At 45.5% G+C, this 19,308-nt stretch overlaps 3 protein-coding genes across 3 annotated transcripts in view; 2 read left to right on the forward strand and 1 right to left on the reverse strand.

Annotated features, from left to right (window-relative positions):
• gosr2 (golgi SNAP receptor complex member 2) overlaps positions 1-19,308 on the forward strand; it is a 184,419-nt gene that overhangs the window by 84,403 nt on the left and 80,708 nt on the right. The gene's annotated exons all lie outside the window — the stretch shown is intronic.
• arf2a (ARF GTPase 2a) lies at positions 2,353-4,326 on the reverse strand. The gene is made up of 4 exons (XM_070847274.1): positions 4,178-4,326; positions 3,937-4,047; positions 3,735-3,859; positions 2,353-2,998 (listed from the first exon to the last, which is right to left on the reverse strand). The coding sequence occupies exons 1-4, from the start codon at positions 4,320-4,322 to the stop codon at positions 2,837-2,839; spliced, it is 543 nt and encodes a 180-aa protein (XP_070703375.1). The 5' UTR covers positions 4,323-4,326; the 3' UTR covers positions 2,353-2,836.
• On the forward strand, positions 9,435-13,806 carry wnt9b (wingless-type MMTV integration site family, member 9B). The gene is made up of 4 exons (XM_070848522.1): positions 9,435-9,520; positions 10,033-10,286; positions 11,660-11,925; positions 13,345-13,806. The coding sequence occupies exons 1-4, from the start codon at positions 9,435-9,437 to the stop codon at positions 13,804-13,806; spliced, it is 1,068 nt and encodes a 355-aa protein (XP_070704623.1).

Genomic DNA, 19,308 nt, shown 5'->3' on the forward strand with positions numbered 1-19,308 from the left:
TCCATGTAAAGAGAATAAGTGTATTATTATTTAGGGTTAATAACCCTCGGGCAACTCCTCCCTTTGTGGGTGTGGAATTTGTAGCCTGGTTTACAGACACAGCATCTCTTAATTATTTTGAGGTTTTTCTAGTAGTTTTATGAAGGCTTGAGGCTTCAGACATACACAGGACATTATTAGTAACAGAATTGTTGGGAAGAGTTGTTTTAACATCAGTTTTCTTTTGTGTTCAGTGGATTTTTTTTGAAGATATTCATCAACTACAGGATCAGAGACACTTTTCAGAATCTGCAATGACCTGTCAGCCTGTCTGTTGTTAGAAAGCACAAGTCTCTGTTATTACCGGTTTATTAATCATTTAATCTATTAAGTGACAAAATGAAAATTATCTTCATCGTTTGATCTGCAGATTATTTTCTTGAGTTCAGGCCTGTTGGCTGGATTAACCCTAAGTGGTTCATTGATAATGAAAAGAATCGGTGCTTGCTGAGTGTGTAATAACTGTTAGACAGATGAGGACGTGCTGATTAAAGCTCCTTTGAGTCAACAGGAAGAACGGGTTCCTGTTTCCGCTCAAATCCGTCAGGAACGACAGGTTACTCAACGAGACGCAAGAGGCATCATTACAGGGTTCAGACGGTGGAGAATTAGTGGTCCCAGTCTGGGATTCTATGTTGTGGGAACACAGAGCTGTGTGTTACAGTTACACTGAGGAAACCAGCAGGAACACCACCGTCTACGTTTGGAGAGACTTTGGAGAGAGCACGTCTACGGCAGAGTGACGTTAGAACAATAAACAATTAGAAAACACTCACAGTGTGAACTTCTCTCTGCTCGGCTGGACACTTAAACTCCAGACTGAAAACGTAGAGGTTTGTGAAGACTGGACACAAAATCTGTCACATCTGTCCAAGCAGAGCAGACGTTCACACAAATCTGTAACATCAGCAGCACGTTTCCTTCTCTTTAAATAGGACGGTCTGAATAAGGATTATACTCATTTCTCATTAGACGACCATGAAATTCAGTTGTTTTGGTGTAAATGCCAGCAGATAAACAATAGAGGCCTCTTTATTATAGTGTGTTTATCAGATGTCAGAAGAGGAGTTTTAACGGTAATTAAGAAATACATATGCACATCCCTTGTCATTTGTACAGTAACCACCATGAAAATTAAAGCTTCACATCTGAACAAGAGAAGGTTGATGGTGTCGAGTTAAAATACACTTTCTTACAGAATATTATATACATTTGTATTTCTTGCTGTACGGCAGGTCGAGTCACTTCATCCATGAACTGTTCGGATGTTCAGGAGACAGACAGAAGCCCAAAGAGAGTCAGTCAGTTGTAAGAAAACGGCTGAATGTCCAGTTGTAGAAAAGCAAAAAAGGGAAAATGGAGTTTCCTTTAGGGGTCAGTGTGAGATTCTGACCTGATCTCCAGTGATGTGTCCACATCGAACTGGTTTCTTAGGCATCACAGGAGCCTTTGGGGGCCAGTGGACGTGTGGGGGCTCGTCTCTCACTGGATGAACTGGTGCGACATTCGTACTTGGACATTTTAACCGTCTGCTGGTGCGAAGCAACGGGGAGAGTTATTGTCTGTGGGTTCGTTGCAAAGCCTGACGGACAAACAGCCGTCTGCACACAGGCCCGTGTTGTGCAAGCAGAGGAGGTTGTGCAAACGGCTTCAGAGGGACATACCGTAAATAACTCCAGGGGAGGCGCCCGGGCCACGTGCAGGAAAAACACCATGCAGCCCGAAGCACTGGGGAAGCGTTTACAGAGCCGATTCACACAGTGGCCCAGAGCAAACACTCCCAGGTCCACCGTGCCGTCACATCGCAGCGCTGACGGTTTGTTCGAGGGCACGAGCGGCGAATCCAACACTGAGCCGAACACAAAGAGCCCTTTCTGAATCCAACCAATTGGTCCCGAGAGCATTTCGCTGAAAAGGCTGCACAGCTGGCACATCAGCTCATGTTAAAGTAAACCGGACCATGTGTGCATCAACAGGAACGTTAAAAAACACAACAACAATAATAATAATAATGATAATAAAATAAGACCTTAACCCAAAGAGCTACACACATGAGAAAATAAGTCAATAAAAGCCAGAGTGGGAGCAACTCTAAAAAGGCCTCTCTGTTCCAGTGGACTGGATGTAGCTGAAACCCACACAGCACCCTGAGGACACACGCCGCCAACAACACGGTAGCTACGCTCAAAGCTACACCCAACATATGTAAACATGAAGCATTTATTGCTTTAGACTCGGTCATGATGGGTACAAACACAATAAATAGGAGGGTTTTGGTCCTGAATCGACTTTAAAACAGCTGCTGAACACGACTGGAAGAAATTAATCTATAAAGGAATTACTGAGTGTTTTAAAAAGAACGACCTGATCTGAGGATGTCAGGTATTTTATTACATCAAACACGACGCGGGTTTGGTCCACTCAGGTGTTCTGTGTGGGGTTTCAGAGTAAACGCTTATCAAAAAGTCCTTAAAGTAAAAAGTGAGTTATTGTTTGTTTTCCCTACAAACGTTCTCTCCAGGCGGCACGCAGGACTCAAGCGTCGGCCCTCACGCTGTGGAGACCAGAGCCTTTGGATGTGCCGACTCTGGAGGGATGAGGTGCTGCAGAGTTAACTGTGTCCAAGGCACAGCAGGGCTGCTCCCACTCAGCTCACACACACACACACACACACACTCTCATACTGTACACAGACACACTAGCCGAAGGTCCAACGCTTCATGAGAGGAAAGAGGAGCGAAGGAGACCGGGGCCGGCTCCACTCACGCTGCACACACAGATGACGGACGGTGACGGATCATTTCACGTTCTTTAGCTGGCTTGCAAGCCAGTCGAGTCCCTCATAGAGACCGTCTCCGTTGGTGGCACACGTGGCCTGGATGTACCAGTTACGGCAGCGCAGGGAGTGTAAGCCCAGCTTGTCTGTGATCTCGGCAGCGTTCATGGCATTTGGCAGATCCTGACGGAGGAAGGAAGCACAACAGTTAATCGACAAGGGAAGAGAGAAAAGAGCAACTTAAGCTGTGTTTGCACTGCAGGAACTTTCCCCAGGTACCAAAACCCTTTGAAGGAACTCTGTGTCTGGGTCCAGGGCCTGGATAAGTTATTTTACCCCTTGAGAGACTCTAAGCATCCTATTTCAGCCACAACCTGTTTGTACTGTAGTGATGCTGGATCAGCCCAGAAGTCGTCTGCATAAAACGTGTCTTTACGTGGCTCCATAAGCTGGAGATAACCATCTCGACACAGTGTTTAGTCTCCAAATGGCATTTCCATGTTTCAGTAGCTTCCTAAAGACTCAGCACACAGCAGATTTCTCCAGTCGTGTTTATAAATGGGGGGCGGCGACGCGGCCCCCTGGTGTAATTTGTGGGCCCTGTGGAACTTAATGAGCAGATAGTTCTGTCGTTAGGTGGGTACACAGAGATCCTGGAGCTGCAGCGTATACATGCTTATCACTCTACACTGCTGGACCCACAGACTGACCACTGCAATCCACACATCACTGAGGCTAAAGTGTAAAACTGTCAGTGAACTCTTTCCTTTGCTTCGTGGGTCTTCAGTGGAAATGCAGACAAGCTGAAGGAACCTTTCCATGTATTGAGGACATTTCTTGGAACTAAACGTTGGGGCTACTTTGGGTGGAAACACGGCTAAACATCCTTTTTTTTTTTTTTTTAACGACACTAACTGACCTGTTTGTTGGCGAACACAAGCAGCACGGCCTCCTTCAGCTCGTCCTCACACAGCATTCGGAACAGCTCCTCCTTCGCCTCACCAATTCGTTCCCTGTCATTACTGTCCACTACGAAGATGAGGCCTGAAAACAGAGCAGAGCTGAGGTTGATATGATGGAAGCAGAAAGAGGAGTCCTGGACGGATCAGGAAGTGTCTCACCTTGTGTGTTTTGGAAGTAATGCCTCCACAGTGGCCTGATCTTGTCCTGACCACCGACGTCCCAAACTGTAAAACTGATGTTCTTGAAGTCTACCGTCTCCACATTAAAACCTGCAGACAAAAAACAAAGATGTGGACAAGAGAGTCGTCACGCTGCACGTTCTTCTCAGCGGTGCCACGATGTCCGTCGCTGTAGGTGTTGAGCTTTGAATTTGTCATGAAGATGCAGCGGAGGACTCACCGATGGTAGGGATCGTGGTGACGATTTCTCCCAGTTTCAGCTTGTACAGGATGGTGGTCTTTCCAGCAGCATCCAGTCCAACCATCAGGATCCTCATTTCTTTCTTGCCAAAAAGTTCTTTAAACATGCTCGCAAAATTCCCCATCTTGGCTCACCTGCAGAGGGACAAACCATATCGAGCGGTTAGGTTAGGGTCTCTCTCTCTCTCCTTCTGTTTTTAGACCAGTTGTCAGTAAACATTAATATCTTTTTTATATATATATATATATATATATATATATATATATATATATATATCATATGCATTCATGGCTTATGTTCAAGGCATCTGTCCCTGATGTGTTTTAAGGTTTTTACACAACGTTTAGAGGCGACGAGCCTCAGCTTGTTCTGCTCAGCTGTGCAGGTGAATACAGATAAACCTCAGTCAGTGAGAGAGAGAGAGAGCACATTCTTCTCCAGAAACAGCGAGAGACAAAGAAAGCAGCCCGTCTCCTGGCAGGGATCGAACTCTGTGTCTGATGGCAGTGAATTCTCCGGTGAGATTGTTGGCTGGCGATTAAAAATGTGTGGGTAGCATTAAAAGCGCTAATCTAAGTAGCATAACTACCATTAATAGCATGAACTTTTCTGTGGCGCCGCCAGTGTGCTAGTAGCCTACTTCTCACTTTCACAATAAACCTGCTAGACTTCATGTGTGGGTCTCTCACACACACACACACAGGTTACCCACATAGTGACACACAGGTGCAGTAAGTACTCAGGTGCACCACTGAGGTTCTAATACCCCACTTTGTAAATACTCCACACAAGTTAAAGTTCTGCATATTAGACAGGTTTTACTAAGGCAAAAAAAAAAGGTGCAGCAACCAGCATTTGGCCGCTGAACTTACTGTGTGACTGACACATCAACACAGCAGACATGCTAATAGGTGTGGGGCTCTTCATAGAGTCACCACAGAGGTAAATAAGCCAGGCTTAAAAGAAGTTTCTCCTCTAGTCTTCATATGTGACCTGATTTGAACTCAAAATGGACATTCTTTGCTGCTGTAAACAGTAAACACCTGTGTGGAGGTGCAGGTAAAATACTCATATAACCAAACTTGTGCAATCATCCCCGACTGAACTGCCGCATACTAAATCCATGAATCAAATCTAACAGGGCTTAATGTTTCGTAATGTTTCCCAGAGCAGCGCGGTGGGGAAACACTGGGGAGGCTCTGAGTGTGTGAAGGGACTAACTTCATCTGAACCATTTTCAATTACATCATAAATGTGTTCAGTTTTATTAGCAGATAAAAACTCCCACTGACACTAATATGAACAAACTGACGGCCTGAGACTGAGAGACCGAACCCGTTTATCCAGGTGACCGAGTGTCTTCTCTCACTGTCATTTTTTTTTAATCTCCCAAACAAAAAGGTAAGTCGGCAGCACAAAGAACTGAGAGAACACAGGATGTAGTAAACAAACAAATGTCAAGGCACCGACTATAAACCACAGTGATGAGAACACACAGCTGATCATATATCAGCTGAAGCAACCTGACCAACAATACAACAGATGACCCACTCATCTATCAACAGCGGACTGAACACCACGTGTTTCATACACCAGGCTGAAGGAGAAACAGACGGCTGAGTCTGACACAATAATGTCAATAAGAGAGAGAGAAAGCAGCAGCAGCCTCGACAGAGACCGATAACAGTACTTTTAAACAGCGTGTGAGAAAATGATTCAATCTGCGCTGTTCAAATAAAGCTCAGGTCCCTCCAGAAGCATTAATTGATATTAGATTGATCATTTCAACCATTTACGAAGCCTCTAACGTGGTACTTGTGTTTTCTACCATAATAAATAGTATATTTTCAGGTTTTGGACCGTTTGGACTAAGAAAAGTTACTGCTGGTGTAACAGAACCATGTCAAGTGTGTGACAGACCAGGATAAATATTAGAATTAATCTAAATAACACCAAACCTCCTTATTTCACTACCCTGGGGGGGTGCTTTTAAACAGGTGAGTAAACAGGAATGACAGGTTCACTTAGCATCTCAAACCAAACCCTTAGTGTCCCAACACTAAGACTTCATGTCAAAATAATCACTTACCTGCATCATCAGTGTGGTGACTTCAGACACTAGTTTATCATTTATATATAATATATATAATCACAGCCTGAGTCTTTAGAATGACTTCAGATAAATATGCGTCCATATGCTGCAGGATCATTATTAGTTTATTCTTCCTGGCAGATTATTTTAAATGTAGGTTTTCTTACATTCAGGAGCTTTAAACGACAGGTGACCACAGCACCTGATGATCTAAGGTGTTAAGTGACGTGAACTTAAAATAAAATAGAACAAAATAAAAACACATTAACTCCACATCACATAAACCAACATGCTAACGCTGTTTAACACCACCTCCTTTCAGCTTAGTGACAGTTAGCGTTTAGTGCTATGACTGAAGTGTACCTGCCATCAAAACACCTTGTTAAATGACCCTTTAATTAGATAATAATTACCTTTAAAACCCTCTGACATCATCAGAAATCTGACTGTGAGGCTGGAAGAGCAGCTAGAAGCTAATATTAGCTAGCCTAGCTAGCATGCTGCAGGAATAACAGTTAACGCGAACAAAACAGCACAAAGAGGAAACTCCGCAGGTACAAACACAGATAAACTACCTGTTTGTTAATCAGGGGGAGTTTATAATTACATGACAAATGATTAAAAGCTTCCTGAGCAAACACAGACGCGCTGAAGTTGGACTGTTAAGCATCAGTTAGCTGTTTAGCTAACTGATGCTAACTAAAAGGCTTCTGGTACAGTCGCACACTGCAGCGGTTAACGGCTCCTCCCGTGTTTAGATTAAAGTCACGGCTCTAAATGCTTCATCATCATGTTTGTACCTTTGTTGGTGCTTCTCCGTCCCTCTCTGCTGGTCCTGCTCAACAGCAAAATGGCGTTTTTCGGCGTCGTCTGCGTCCGCTGATGCTTCTGCTGCTGCTGCTGCTGCTTCTTCTTCTTCTTCTTCTACTCCTCCTCTTTCTTCTTCTGCTGCTGCTTCTTCTTCTTCTTCTTCTTCTACTCCTCCTCTTTCTTCTTCTGCTGCTTCTTCTTCTTCTTCTACTCCTCCTCTTTCTTCTGCTGCTGCTTCTTCTTCTTCTTCTTCTACTACTACTCCTCCTCTTTCTTCTGCTGCTGCTGCTTCTTCTTCTTCTTCTTCTTCTACTACTCCTCCTCTTTCTGCTGCTTCTTCTTCTACTCCTCCTCCTCTCTCTTCTGCTGCTGCTTCTTCTTCTTCTACTCCTCCTCTTTCTTCTTCTGCTGCTGCTTCTTCTTCTACTCCTCTTTCTGCTTCTTCTTCTGCTGCTGCTGCTTCTTATTCTTCTACTCCTCCTCTTTCTTCTGTTTCTTCTTCTTCTACTCCTCCTTCTTCTTTGTCTTCTTGCTCCTCATCTTCCTCCTCCAGGTGTTTTGAAGCAGCAGCAAACGTCACAAAGGTGCCTTGGTGCTGCTCCGTGGTCTGGACTCTGTAACTATATTCCTTTAATTGTCCCTTTACATATTAAAATTATTATCATTATTAAAGAGCGTCTTCTCCAATCTGAATGCTTCTTAAGCAGTGAAAATAAAGTTAATAGAACATTTTATTCTAACAGTATTAGTATAAATCACCCAGAGAGGAGTTCCTGTTATTTAGCCTGCTCTCACTGATATAAATGGAATAAAGACTAGAAACTAGTTTAAATCAGCTGCTTCCATTCAGGATTTGGGAGGTTTTAAAGTACGAGGAGGCTCATAAACACAAATACTTTATCTTGTTCCCTGAACTTCTCACCAGCCAGCATGAGCTTTAAGTGTTTCACTTGTTTTTTGTTTTGCTTTTAACCTTAATTTAAGCAGGAGAGGCCACCGAGAGCGAGCCCTGATTATAGCTCAACAATAACAACATGAGAAAATGACTGAACATCAACAATAATAATCAGTCATTTGTGTGGAGATGATAATTAAAAGCCAGTTTCCCAGCCTCAGGAGTGATGTGATGATTTTCAAGCAGCTTTAATCTGAGGCGTCTTTCCTTCATCTGGATTTTGGTGAGAAAATCAAGCTGAAATGTAAAAGTTCGGGGGACAAAATTAGGATGTTTTATAAGCTGATAAACTGAATATTTTTGGGTGTTTGACTGTTAATCAAATAAAAAAAGACATCTGAGGACGTCATCTTTGTCTTTAGGTGAATTTGTTTGGATTTTTTCACCATTTTCAGACGTATAATCATCACTTTGTGCCACAGAGAGACAACTACTGTGTATTTCTTACTCCAGCTTCGTCCTCCTGTGGTCAGCGGATTCACAGGTTAACTAAACGTTGACTCCACTAGATGGGGCTCCATCCACGGCTGGTTTCTCTCTGAGGGAACATGGAAACAGGCTACAGGGCCTTTAATAACACACCGTGTGCTTGTGTCCTTTAATCTCAGACGTCATGGATCGTTAACGTCTCATCCACTGGGTTCTCTCTGCTGCTGAATGCTTTAATTGATTTTCAAGACTGCAGGATTTATGCCGTCGAATCACAATGATTATAATGTAATAACTTGTATGTCTGAAATGTGGATGATGTCTTCTCCTCCGGTCAGGGATCCAACCTGCTGGGTGGACGAGCCGTGTGCTGCCCGTGTGGGATAAACGTCTGGTGGAGCTTCAGTCTGGTCATGAAACCACGGCGGTGCCTTTAAAGATGCTGAACATCATCTGTAAGAGCCCTGATGAACAGGATACTGTCGCAGTGTGTCCAAAAATAATCCCTATGGATGTAAATGTTGGTGGAGTTTGGCCACAAACTAAAATCTGGCATCAAAGATGACAGTTTTTTAAAAGAAGAGAGTCCCTGTTTGCAGAAAATGGGTTTGGTTTGCACTCTTGATCGTCCTGGTGATGGGTGCTCAGGTGTATTCAAGTCCTCTGCAGGTCATTTTGCACCTGGGTGGCGTTACAGTGGGAGGGAACATACAGTAACAATAATGAGAGAATCCAATGAGGGTGCAGCAGGATGATGCCCCCCCCCTCCTCCTCCTCCTCCCCTCCGCCAAAAAAAAAGGGCCCTGCCTCCCAGCGGGCCACTGGGCCTGGCGCACTGGATTGAAAGTCTGTGTGCATGTGGGGGCCCTTAAAGAGGTGCGCCGACCAGACGGCACAGACTTTCTCCGTTGAAGAATCAGCGAGATGAAGAGCAGCGCCAACCCGGCACCATGCGCTCCAGGCTCCCACGGACCGCCTGCCTACTGCGACTCGTCGCGCTCTGCATCCTCCTCTCTCACACTGCAGCTTATTTTGGGTCAGCTGATTTCCTCCGTTCGCCACATTCATTCACTGCCTTTGTTGTTTTAATCCTCAGAAGAGATCATAACAACGACCTTTACGAACTTTAGCCAAATTACGCACGCGTAATTACGCACAGCCTGTCGTGAATTGTTATTGTGTTAGTTGTCACCTCTGCTAATTTCAGACGCATCTTTATATTAATGATTTGGCTTTTTTTATGCGTTTTTCCTGGATTTGTTGAATGACCTTTCATTGCATGGATGTCCACTGTTCAGGAAAATTAAAATACGCATTATTTTTAGGTTTGAATTTGCTGACAGATAAAATTTAATTACATCTGAAGGCGGCAAGTCTGAGTAAAAGAGCACAAAACGGAGTAACTACAACACGAATATTTGCCACACATTTCATTAGATCTGATAATAATGGAAGCTGCAGAATAATTATTTGAACATATTTTAGTTTATCAACGGTTAAAAAATATGCATTTGTCCACTTACGGATGTTTTTTCTTTCCACTTCCAGGCTGACAGGTCGGGAACCCCTGGTGTTTTTACCGGGTCCGTTTTCCAATGAGCCTCCGACAGGTAAAGCCCACCTGAAGCAGTGCGAGCAGATGACTCTGACCAGGCGGCAGAAGAGGCTGTGCCGCAGGGAGCCCGGCTTGGCCGAGACGCTGCGGGAGTCGGTGCGCCTCAGCCTGCTGGAGTGTCGGTACCAGTTCAGGAACGAGCGCTGGAACTGCAGCCTGGACGGCCGAGGAAGTCTTCTGAAGAGAGGTGAGCCGTCCCTTTTCTCTTTATTTGTCTTTATCCTTGTTTACCTCGACTGGAGCAGCCCGTTTTTTGGGGGTCTTGGAGTATATTTTTTACATAAAAGCACCTGTCCTGCTAAAGTGCCTCTTCTGAGCTACATCTCCCTGATGCTGAGAGCAGTTTATCTTAAAAACAAGTGACTATAAACAGAAAAAATAGGACCAGCAAGTTGTTAATCTAGTTATTAAACTTTGGGACCAAACTAGAGACGGTCATCAAACATGATTCTGGTCTAACTTTAATAAAAAAACGTATAAATGCTGGTAGTTTTTACTAAATGTGTGACTCTCAGCCACATTTCAACAACCTCACAGCAGAATGTGAACAAATATAAACATCTGAAGTTACCCTGCCTTTTCTTCAAATATATAAAGTCATGTTAATTATCACAAAATAGCATCAAATTAATATAAATGATCATTTTATGTCTCTGTCTTTAAGAATAAAGTGCAAACAGAATATATAGTTTAAAGTAAGACCCAAATGTATCTGTAATTTCTTCACTGATTTTAGTCACAGTCATTCTCACGCACTTCCAGCCGCTGTGATACCAAAGAATTTGTGACATTAACACCAGGCGACACTTAGAAATCATTTCTTTTTCATTTTTCTGTTCTGCACAGTCTGTTCATTTGATGCAAACCCCTAAAAAAAGTTTACTTGAATACTTTCCCCATCGATTAGCCACGCTTGGGGAAAAAATGTTAAAAATCACTGCATTGCAAAAAGTCCCCTGCAGGTCTGCTGTGCACAGAAAATGCTTTAGGATCCTCCTGGCCTTATGCATATGGATATCAGTGTGTGGGAGAACATGAACAGGTCAGCATGGAGGTAATGAGGGAGTAGAAAGCCAAGAAATGTGGTGCGGTGGAGAGCGCTCAAGCCCTGTGGTTATTTTTATCTCGGGAAAGCGCCCATTCCCAGAGGAAAAGGGTGGCATGATTACCCACTTTCATCTGGGAAAATCCTTCCTAGTCAAAATAATAATTAATTGGATCAAAATATACCCTGGTGATGGCTCTGGGTGAAGCAAATAACAGTGCGTAACCAAAAGAAAAGGTCAGAGGAGGAATTATGACACAAGAAAACTTGCAGAATAATGCTGAGGTTGTAGTAAACCATGACAACATAGTGAGCTCTCTGTAAACATTTGGGCTTAAAGGCTTCCTGAGTGGCACAAAAAACACTCTCATGACTGTAAACTGTGGCTGAATCCCTTAAGCTTTACACAGTTTTCACTCTAAACACGTTTTTAATGCCTCTAAGAGGTCGTGCATTCAAACCTCCGCAAACTCGGCCCTTTAAATCTGCTCTGGTGTCTTTTGCTTTCATCCCAGCGTTCAAGGAGACTGCCCTGCTGCTGGCGGTGTCCTCTGCGGCGCTGACCCATGCACTCGCCAAAGCGTGCAGCTCAGGCCGAATGGAGAGGTGCACATGCGACGACTCCCCCGGCATCCAGCACCGAGAAGCCTGGCAGTGGGGGGTCTGCGGCGACAACCTGAAATACAGCACCAAGTTTCTCAAGAAGTTCCTCGGCCAGAAGAGGGTCAGCAAGGACCTGAGGGCTCAGGTCGACGCCCACAACATCAACGTTGGAATTCGGGTGAGTGTGAACAAATAGACCAAAAGGAGTGGAGCAGAAATCTCAGATCAAATGTGCCTCAGTGAAACAGCCCCACATCATCTCGTTACCATGAAGCTGCCTCCCGAGCCGACGGCGTCAAAAACATCACCTTTACCTGAGCCTCACTTTGCTCAATTAGCCGGGCTGCAATCTTACACAACAATTATACCTCCGACACTCCCGCGCCATCACAGGATGCAGAATTGTAATCCTCACCTGCATACTTTGCGCCGTGCCAACCAGACAAACTCCCCCTTATTTGCCGTCGTCGTTGGCCTTGGTGGATAACACGGAGCTGGGGGGGGCGAGGCGGTGCAGCAGGGAGACAAGACGGCTGTGGGATCGTCGGAGCCAGGTGTTCTCAGGCATGATAAAGCTTGCTGTGCGGGCCTACAGAAAATTAAAGGTCTCATGTCGGAGAGAACGATTATAACCGTGGCCTCTTTTTAATATACGAGCGAGCATTTTTTTCCACTTACTGGATCACTGTGCTCTTCATAAATCCACCTAATGTTCATAACCACCACTGTGAGAGGAGCAGCAGGCCCCCGGGGTCCTACTCCTGCCGCTCACACCTCCACAGAGACAAAGAGAGGAGACACGACAGGAAGAGGAGAGGGTGGCTATCTTATCTCATCTCTCCTGACTTAAATGTTTTCCTCACTTTGCACCGATGTGGCCGAGGAGACACTGAGAGCCGTGTTAACAAAAACATGGAGAGGTCGGCACCCCCACTCCTCCTCCTCCTCCTCCTCCTCCTCCTCCTCAGTAATGGTGCTCTGAAGCCCCCTGAGGGGTTCATACCTGCAAAGGGAGGAACTGAGCAGAACTTTTAAACCCAGAAGCACCCTCTGGCCCCCTCCGTGTGACCTGTCTCTGGCCCCCGCCAAGGCAGCGGCTCTCAGGCTGACCATCACCCTCTGTGAACTATTAACCTGAAACCAGCAGCGCCGACTCGAACCTGCTGCTGTGTTTTTTTTTGGCGCTTCTTGCACAGAAATTCTTATCAATGTTTTCCATGAGCAGGCATGTACAAAGAACAGGGTGGAGAGATTCCACTGTCTGCACTGTTTGTCACCTCTGCCTCGGGCCTCAGCAGAGGGCGAGGGAGACAGACGGAGCTAGTTTCAACACATTTAGGAGAAAAAATCGCAAGAGCTGTCCAAGTGAGAAATGTGAGGTAAATGAAATACGACGTGCCGAACAGTCCCCCTCAATCCATTATGTCAAAATTTTTGAGTAAGGCTCAGTATCCGCAGACCACCACCCCTAACCCCCCACCCACCCTGCAGGAAACTGTCTCACTCCGTCCAGATAGACCTCCCAGATAAGAGGCCAGGTAATGAATCAAACTGGAGGAACTGACATCTCTTCTTTTCTCTCCCCTTCCTATCTCAGGCCGTGAAGAGCGGGCTGAAAACAACCTGCAAGTGTCACGGTGTCTCCGGCTCTTGTGCCGTACGGACTTGCTGGAAGCAGCTGTCTCCTTTCCACGACACCGGACGGCTGCTCAAGTATCGCTATGACACCGCGGTCCGAGTCCTGAGCGTCACCAACGCGGCCACCGGGGAGACGGAGCTCGCGGGCCCCCGTCGCCACGGCCAGAGCCTGCGCACCACCGACCTGGTCTACCTGGAGGACTCCCCCAGCTTCTGCAGACCCTCCCGCTACTCCCCCGGCACAGGCGGGCGCTCGTGCGCCAAAGACACCAGCTGTCAGAGCCTGTGCTGCGGCCGCGGCTACAACACGGCCATGCGCCTCACCAGCCTGTCCTGCCACTGCCAGGTCCGCTGGTGCTGCCACGTGGAGTGTCAGACGTGTGTGAGGGAGGAGGAGGTGTACACCTGCAAGAACGCATAAGGCACCACGAGACAGAAGAAAGACTTCCAAAAAAGAACAAAGCAACGATCCACTGAGGGAGAACGTGAGAGACGAAGAGCTCATCACTGATGGCTGAACTGTGAGCTCCTGTCAGAGCACGTCTGTCCTGACCCACGTGTTATTTGGGGAGGAACATACACTTGTAACTTCATAATATTGCTGGTTATTTGCTAATCGCCACACGCAGCAGCTTACTGTACTGTAGGTGAGGAGGTTTTCACACTAGTCTGCCCCCCCCCCCCTCTCCCTGGATGCACTGAAAAGCCGTTTCTTCTGGGACGCAGAGAAACGAGCTCTTAAAGCAGGTTGTGGACTGGACGCCTCCAGCAGGAGAGGAGCTCCGACAGTCACTGTGCTTCTTTCCGCCTCCACTTGACTATTTATTGCGTCGGTCGTCGTGTCTGTTGTGCTGCTGCTGCTCTGTTCTTTCACCTGCTCGTTGCCACTGAGGCTAAAATGGCCTCGAAAGGAATCCAGCCGTCTGTCCCTCTGACTGCTGCGTTGGGTTTTCTGCTGTGGAGAAACTTTAGGAGTTCATTTCTGATTAAAGAAAGCACTTAAGTTGCTCTTGCTACATACGATAAAATAAGTGTATAACTAATCTTAGAAGTTAGAAGAAGTGTCGAGGTCTGAATTTATGTTGAAACAGAATCACTGGAGGCTTTGAGGGGAGGGTGACGCCACTGAAATATATTGTATCTACATGCATTAACAGGGTTTTTGTGTAAAGAAACGCGCCGGCTTTCAGTTGCTCTTATGGAAATGTCTATGGAAATCTCCACATGTAGCCGAGTGTGTGCTCAACAGAAGAAAAGGGAAACACCCCGGGGTGATAGTGAGGGAAACACCAAACAATGTCTTTGAAAAACAAAGACATTAATTCCTGAACATACCAGCCCTGCTCTTGTATTTCCTCTATTTATAGAAACACACGCTACACTTTCAAGTTGAAAACGGCCCGATCGAACCGTTTGGAGTCTAAATTAGCCACATCTTTGTTCTGGCTGCCTTTGAAGTGAAAAAGCCTTAATCGTGCTCCTCATTTCCCCAAATCGCTAATCAAAGAAAATCACCATGTTTACTCCTTCGCGCTCACATCCACGACAGCTCTCATGTGTCCATGTGTGCAGGTCAACAGTGCACGGCGCACCCAAAGGCCTCGAGTTACTGGCCAGTTTATGTTTTGTTTGAGTAACTCTGAGCTGTTTATTATGTGAATATAACTCATGTCAGGGCTCCAGGCGGATGACAATGTGGAATCATAATTTTCTACCTCACTTCATCTTTTGGCAAATATCAGTAAGATTTATGAGCTATGTAGAGTTATGTGCTGTCCTCTGAGTTTGTTTTAAGGATCATATTTTAGTTGTTTTTGTACAGTTCTTTTGGTAATATACATATCTCCATATTTCAAATCTTCTTTTGAATCTTGTTGCATTACGTTCTTATTTAAAATAAATAAGATTAACAAATGGACACACATTTGTAAGAGCTGGTGTTTGTTGTGTCACACACACACACACACACACACACACACACACACACACACACACACACACACACACACACACACACACACACACACACACACACAATACACCTGCCTGAAACTCTGCACCCTGCATCTATCGAGCGAAACCACTTCCTGCTGATTCTGCCCTGCCCTCCTTTTCATCTGAAAGGCCTGTGGTCTCGCTGCATCACCCTAAACCGCCCAGTAAAAGGCTGACTGGGTGGGTGGGTGGTTGTGTGTGTGTGTGTGTGTGTGTGTGTGTGTGTGTGTGTGTGTGTGTGTGTGTGTGTGTGTGGAGGACACGCTTACAGGTGTTGTGCCTCCAGCCAGCGCACCGACCACGCTGACAGTCATCATGACGACGATGACAAAGATGATGACTCTGAAGAATGCCGCCTCACGGAGCGTTTGACCCCCGATTCACCATAAGAAAGTCACATTTGGCCGCCCCGCACCGACGATGAGAGCAGTTTACGCGTCATTATCGGTGAATCATAACTTTCCGCTCATTTGCAGTGAACCTCCAGCACACAGAGGGCTATTGTATGAGGCATTTACAGTGTGTGCTCTGGTGCTTTTGATGTTGCTCTCTAATTACTATGATTACACATTATTATTCCTTATTAGAGCATCAACCAGAGAGCCTAAGATGTATTGCTGTAACTTAGAAGACTATTTCAAAAGTTTTTCTCACAGGTTTGATGACATTAGAAACCCCTGAAGTGGATGTACAGTAGATGGGATTGTTGGAGCAGATGATCTCTCGGTGCCTTCAGGGCAGGAAAAAGATGCGATAAAACTGTGAGAGGAGCCAAACGGCACTTAATTTCAACAATACGAGAAACGAGGGGTAAATAAGTGAAAGGTTTTTAAAAGAGGACGTCATTGTATCTGAAAGCAGCTCTCTCAAACTGCAGTGATCTCTGCTAAAAACAAAGATTTTCTCCTGGATTTAAATGATTTTCTCTTCAGATTTTATTCCTTTAGATCTGTCAGACAAACTGCACTCATTAAGTATTAGTTTGATTCAGAATGACAAAGTTTTTCTCACAACTTTAACGACCTCAGAAGTCCCTCTGATAGATGCACAGTGTGTCGTGTTGGAGGTTTTTAGGACTTTTTTATCAAAATCTTGTAAGAAGAAAACTTGATAAAACTGTGAAAGGAGCCGAAAGTCACTCAGCTTCAACAAAACGAGGTAAATAAGTAAGAATTCAAGGTTTTCTTTCTTTTCAGATTCCTAAAATGCAGAGATGCTACAACAGTATTTTCTTCTTCTCAAATTCTTTTCTTGTGTCTCCAAATCTTTTAAATAAACTGAGTAAGTTTGTCGTATTGTTGAAGTAAATGTTTGAGGGCAAGAATCTGCACATTTTTAGGAACTTTTATGAAAATATTCCAACAATAAAATGTGATAAAACTGGGAAAGGAGCCAAACGTCACTCAGCTTCAACAAAATGACAAACGAGGGTTAAAAAAGTAAGAATCAAACTTTGTCTTCAGGTAAAAGCATCTTTCTACATTTACACATGCTTTTTCAAAGATTCCTCAAACGCAGTGATCATTACTAAAAACAGTATTTTCACAACGGTGCGTCTCCACGTTTGATTCCTTTTAATCCGTCAGATAAACTGCACGTTACTCGACACGGTGAGAAAACTCTCCCACGTGTAAAGTCAAACACTTCGTACTGGCTGCAGACAGAAACAATATGTTTTTGCTCGTATCCTTCGCTCCGATATTAATTTCCCCTCTTAGACAATAAAACTGGAGTTCAGTGATACATGAAGGCGTCGGCCGTCTTGTCTGATGACTGAGGTCAAACTGGTTCATATCTCCAGACAACTGACTCACTCACTTAACTCTTCATATTGTTATAACATCACAGATCAATATTTAACTTTATCTAACGTGAATGCTGTGTTTTTAAAAAGCAGAGCTGCGGGATGAGGAGCGAGGGCGAGGAGTGTGTCGCAGGGAGCGGGGTGGACCGGGGTTGAGATATTGAGGGACATAAAGGAAAAAGATGAGGATGGAGGGATGAGAAGGGATAGCTTGTGGCCCCAGGAGGCCTATCCCCTGCTGCTGCTGTTGTTGTTTTATAATGAACTCCTAAAGCCTTCATTTCCCTCGCTACCCTGAGCGGAGGGGGCGCAGCGATGGGGGCTGCTGAGTCCACAGCCGGATTCGCACGCACAAGCCCCGAGGGTGGCTGCTTTGAACGGGGTGGGGGGCTGGACGGAGCAGGGGCGCAGTATGCGAGCTCCTGTGTGTGTGTTTGAAACAGGCCTGACGGCAGACAGGTGAGGGCAGGGAGCGTTTTGCATACGTGTGTGTGTGCATACTTGCCATGTGCACACCTGTGGTCACCTCAGTGGGAGCGATATGTGAGTGAGTGTTTGTAGTCAGGCTTCCCCGTGCGGGTGTGGGCTACAGTTCGGCCTGCCGCATGCTGCAGCTGCCGGAGACGTGGATAATGTTGGGTGACGCTGGCGGTAACACTATCTGTGGTGTCTGCTGCAGGCCGGTTCAGGTGAAGGTTACCAGGCTGCGCTCTGATAGATGAAGATGAATTAGCACGCCGGCTTTTTGGGAGATATATGTTCTACTTGTGCTGCTTAGCAAGAAGGTTTTATCCAAAGCAACTTACATAGCTTCCAGGTTTATACGTCAGCCATTAGTGTATGAACAGTGGATGTTAACTGAAGCGTGGAGGGCTCGGTGGATACTTTGCTCAAGGACGCAAAGCGCCGTCCCGTCCTGTAATGGGAACCTCTGAGCCCCAGGTCAAACATCTAAACCCGACAAGACTTCCGTCTCTGAAAAGGAGGTACTTAGATAGCATCAGTGCCGGGCCTAATCCCCACTCTGACACGGCGCGCAGAGAGAAAATGAAACGATGAAGAGGATGAGGAGAGAAATGGATTTGGTGCAGGAAAGGAGGGAGGGACAGAGAGTTGTGAATACGGCATGGGGTAGGAATTCGGAATGTGAAATGACTAATGCAATTGCTCAACCCACAACAAGAACATGCACTGCCTAGAGCTACGACAAGGCTGAGTGCATACCTCTATGGGGGGGCCGCGCTCAGAGGCCGAGCTGCTCACAGCGGGCGATGAGACGCAGCGCTCCAGAGAGGGTGTCCACGCGTGTGATGGTCAACCGAAAATATGGGTCCTCACCTGAGGACAGGAGGAGGGAAGATCAGAGCAGAGCGGAGCGTTAATACAGGAAGAGGAGCGAAACAATCAAGCAGATATTCTCATTTATACGTGATCTCTGGAGTCCAACCTCCACAACCTGAGGAACAGGGGCTCTTCCTCTGCTCTACAGAGGAAATGATTAGTCCGTTCATCAGAAAACTCATCAAACAGCTATTCTGATTACCGATAAACTGTTTTTAAAAATCAGAACCACCCAAATTCCCCAATAAATCTGAATATTTGCTGTGTTTTCTTCGTCTTCTGTCATTCAGCAGAATCTTGTTGTGTTTCGGCTCTAAAGGAGGCAGCGCTGCTGGTCCCTCCAGTGAAATATCCCAACAGTGCAGACGTTCGTGGTTCCCAGAGGATGAATTCTACCAACTGGAGCTGATTATGAAGCGACAGAACAGCAAAAGAAGAAGAGTGAAACTTTCCAACCTGCAGTCATTCAATCTTTATTTATACAGAGCCACTTCATAGGAGTGTTATCTCCAGACTCTTTCCATGAAGAGCAGGTCCAGACCAAACTCTTTAATTAACAAAGAGACTCAACGATTCAGGAATTCAAAATTAAGGATTCAGGAATCCCCACATGAGCAGCGTCAGATATTATATCAAGAAGAACTCCCCTTTAACAGGAAGAAACCTGGAGCAGACCCAGGATCAGAGGGGGGCATGTTTTATTGGAGGTAAAATGGATTTGTGATTAAAAATGTAGAAATGTAAAACCATCGTCTGACGTCTCTACTGGCCATTTGGTCTGAG

Source organism: Pempheris klunzingeri, chromosome 17 (assembly GCF_042242105.1).
Source record: "Pempheris klunzingeri isolate RE-2024b chromosome 17, fPemKlu1.hap1, whole genome shotgun sequence".
Lineage (NCBI taxonomy): Eukaryota > Metazoa > Chordata > Actinopteri > Acropomatiformes > Pempheridae > Pempheris > Pempheris klunzingeri.

What these genes read in the sequence shown, in the direction of transcription:
- arf2a (XM_070847274.1), bottom strand. Translation starts at nt 4,322, where the DNA reads ATGGGGAATTTTGCGAGCATGTTTAAAGAACTTTTTGGCAAGAAAGAA. An exon ending in CACCACGATCCCTACCATCG is followed by an intron (nt 4,048 to 4,177) that starts GTGAGTCCTCCG and finishes TTTTGTCTGCAG; the next exon opens with GTTTTAATGTGGAGACGGTA. An exon ending in TTACTTCCAAAACACACAAG is followed by an intron (nt 3,860 to 3,936) that starts GTGAGACACTTC and finishes CTCTGTTTTCAG; the next exon opens with GCCTCATCTTCGTAGTGGAC.
- wnt9b (XM_070848522.1), top strand. Translation starts at nt 9,435, where the DNA reads ATGCGCTCCAGGCTCCCACGGACCGCCTGCCTACTGCGACTCGTCGCG. An exon ending in AGGAAGTCTTCTGAAGAGAG is followed by an intron (nt 10,287 to 11,659) that starts GTGAGCCGTCCC and finishes CTTTCATCCCAG; the next exon opens with CGTTCAAGGAGACTGCCCTG. An exon ending in ACATCAACGTTGGAATTCGG is followed by an intron (nt 11,926 to 13,344) that starts GTGAGTGTGAAC and finishes TTCCTATCTCAG; the next exon opens with GCCGTGAAGAGCGGGCTGAA.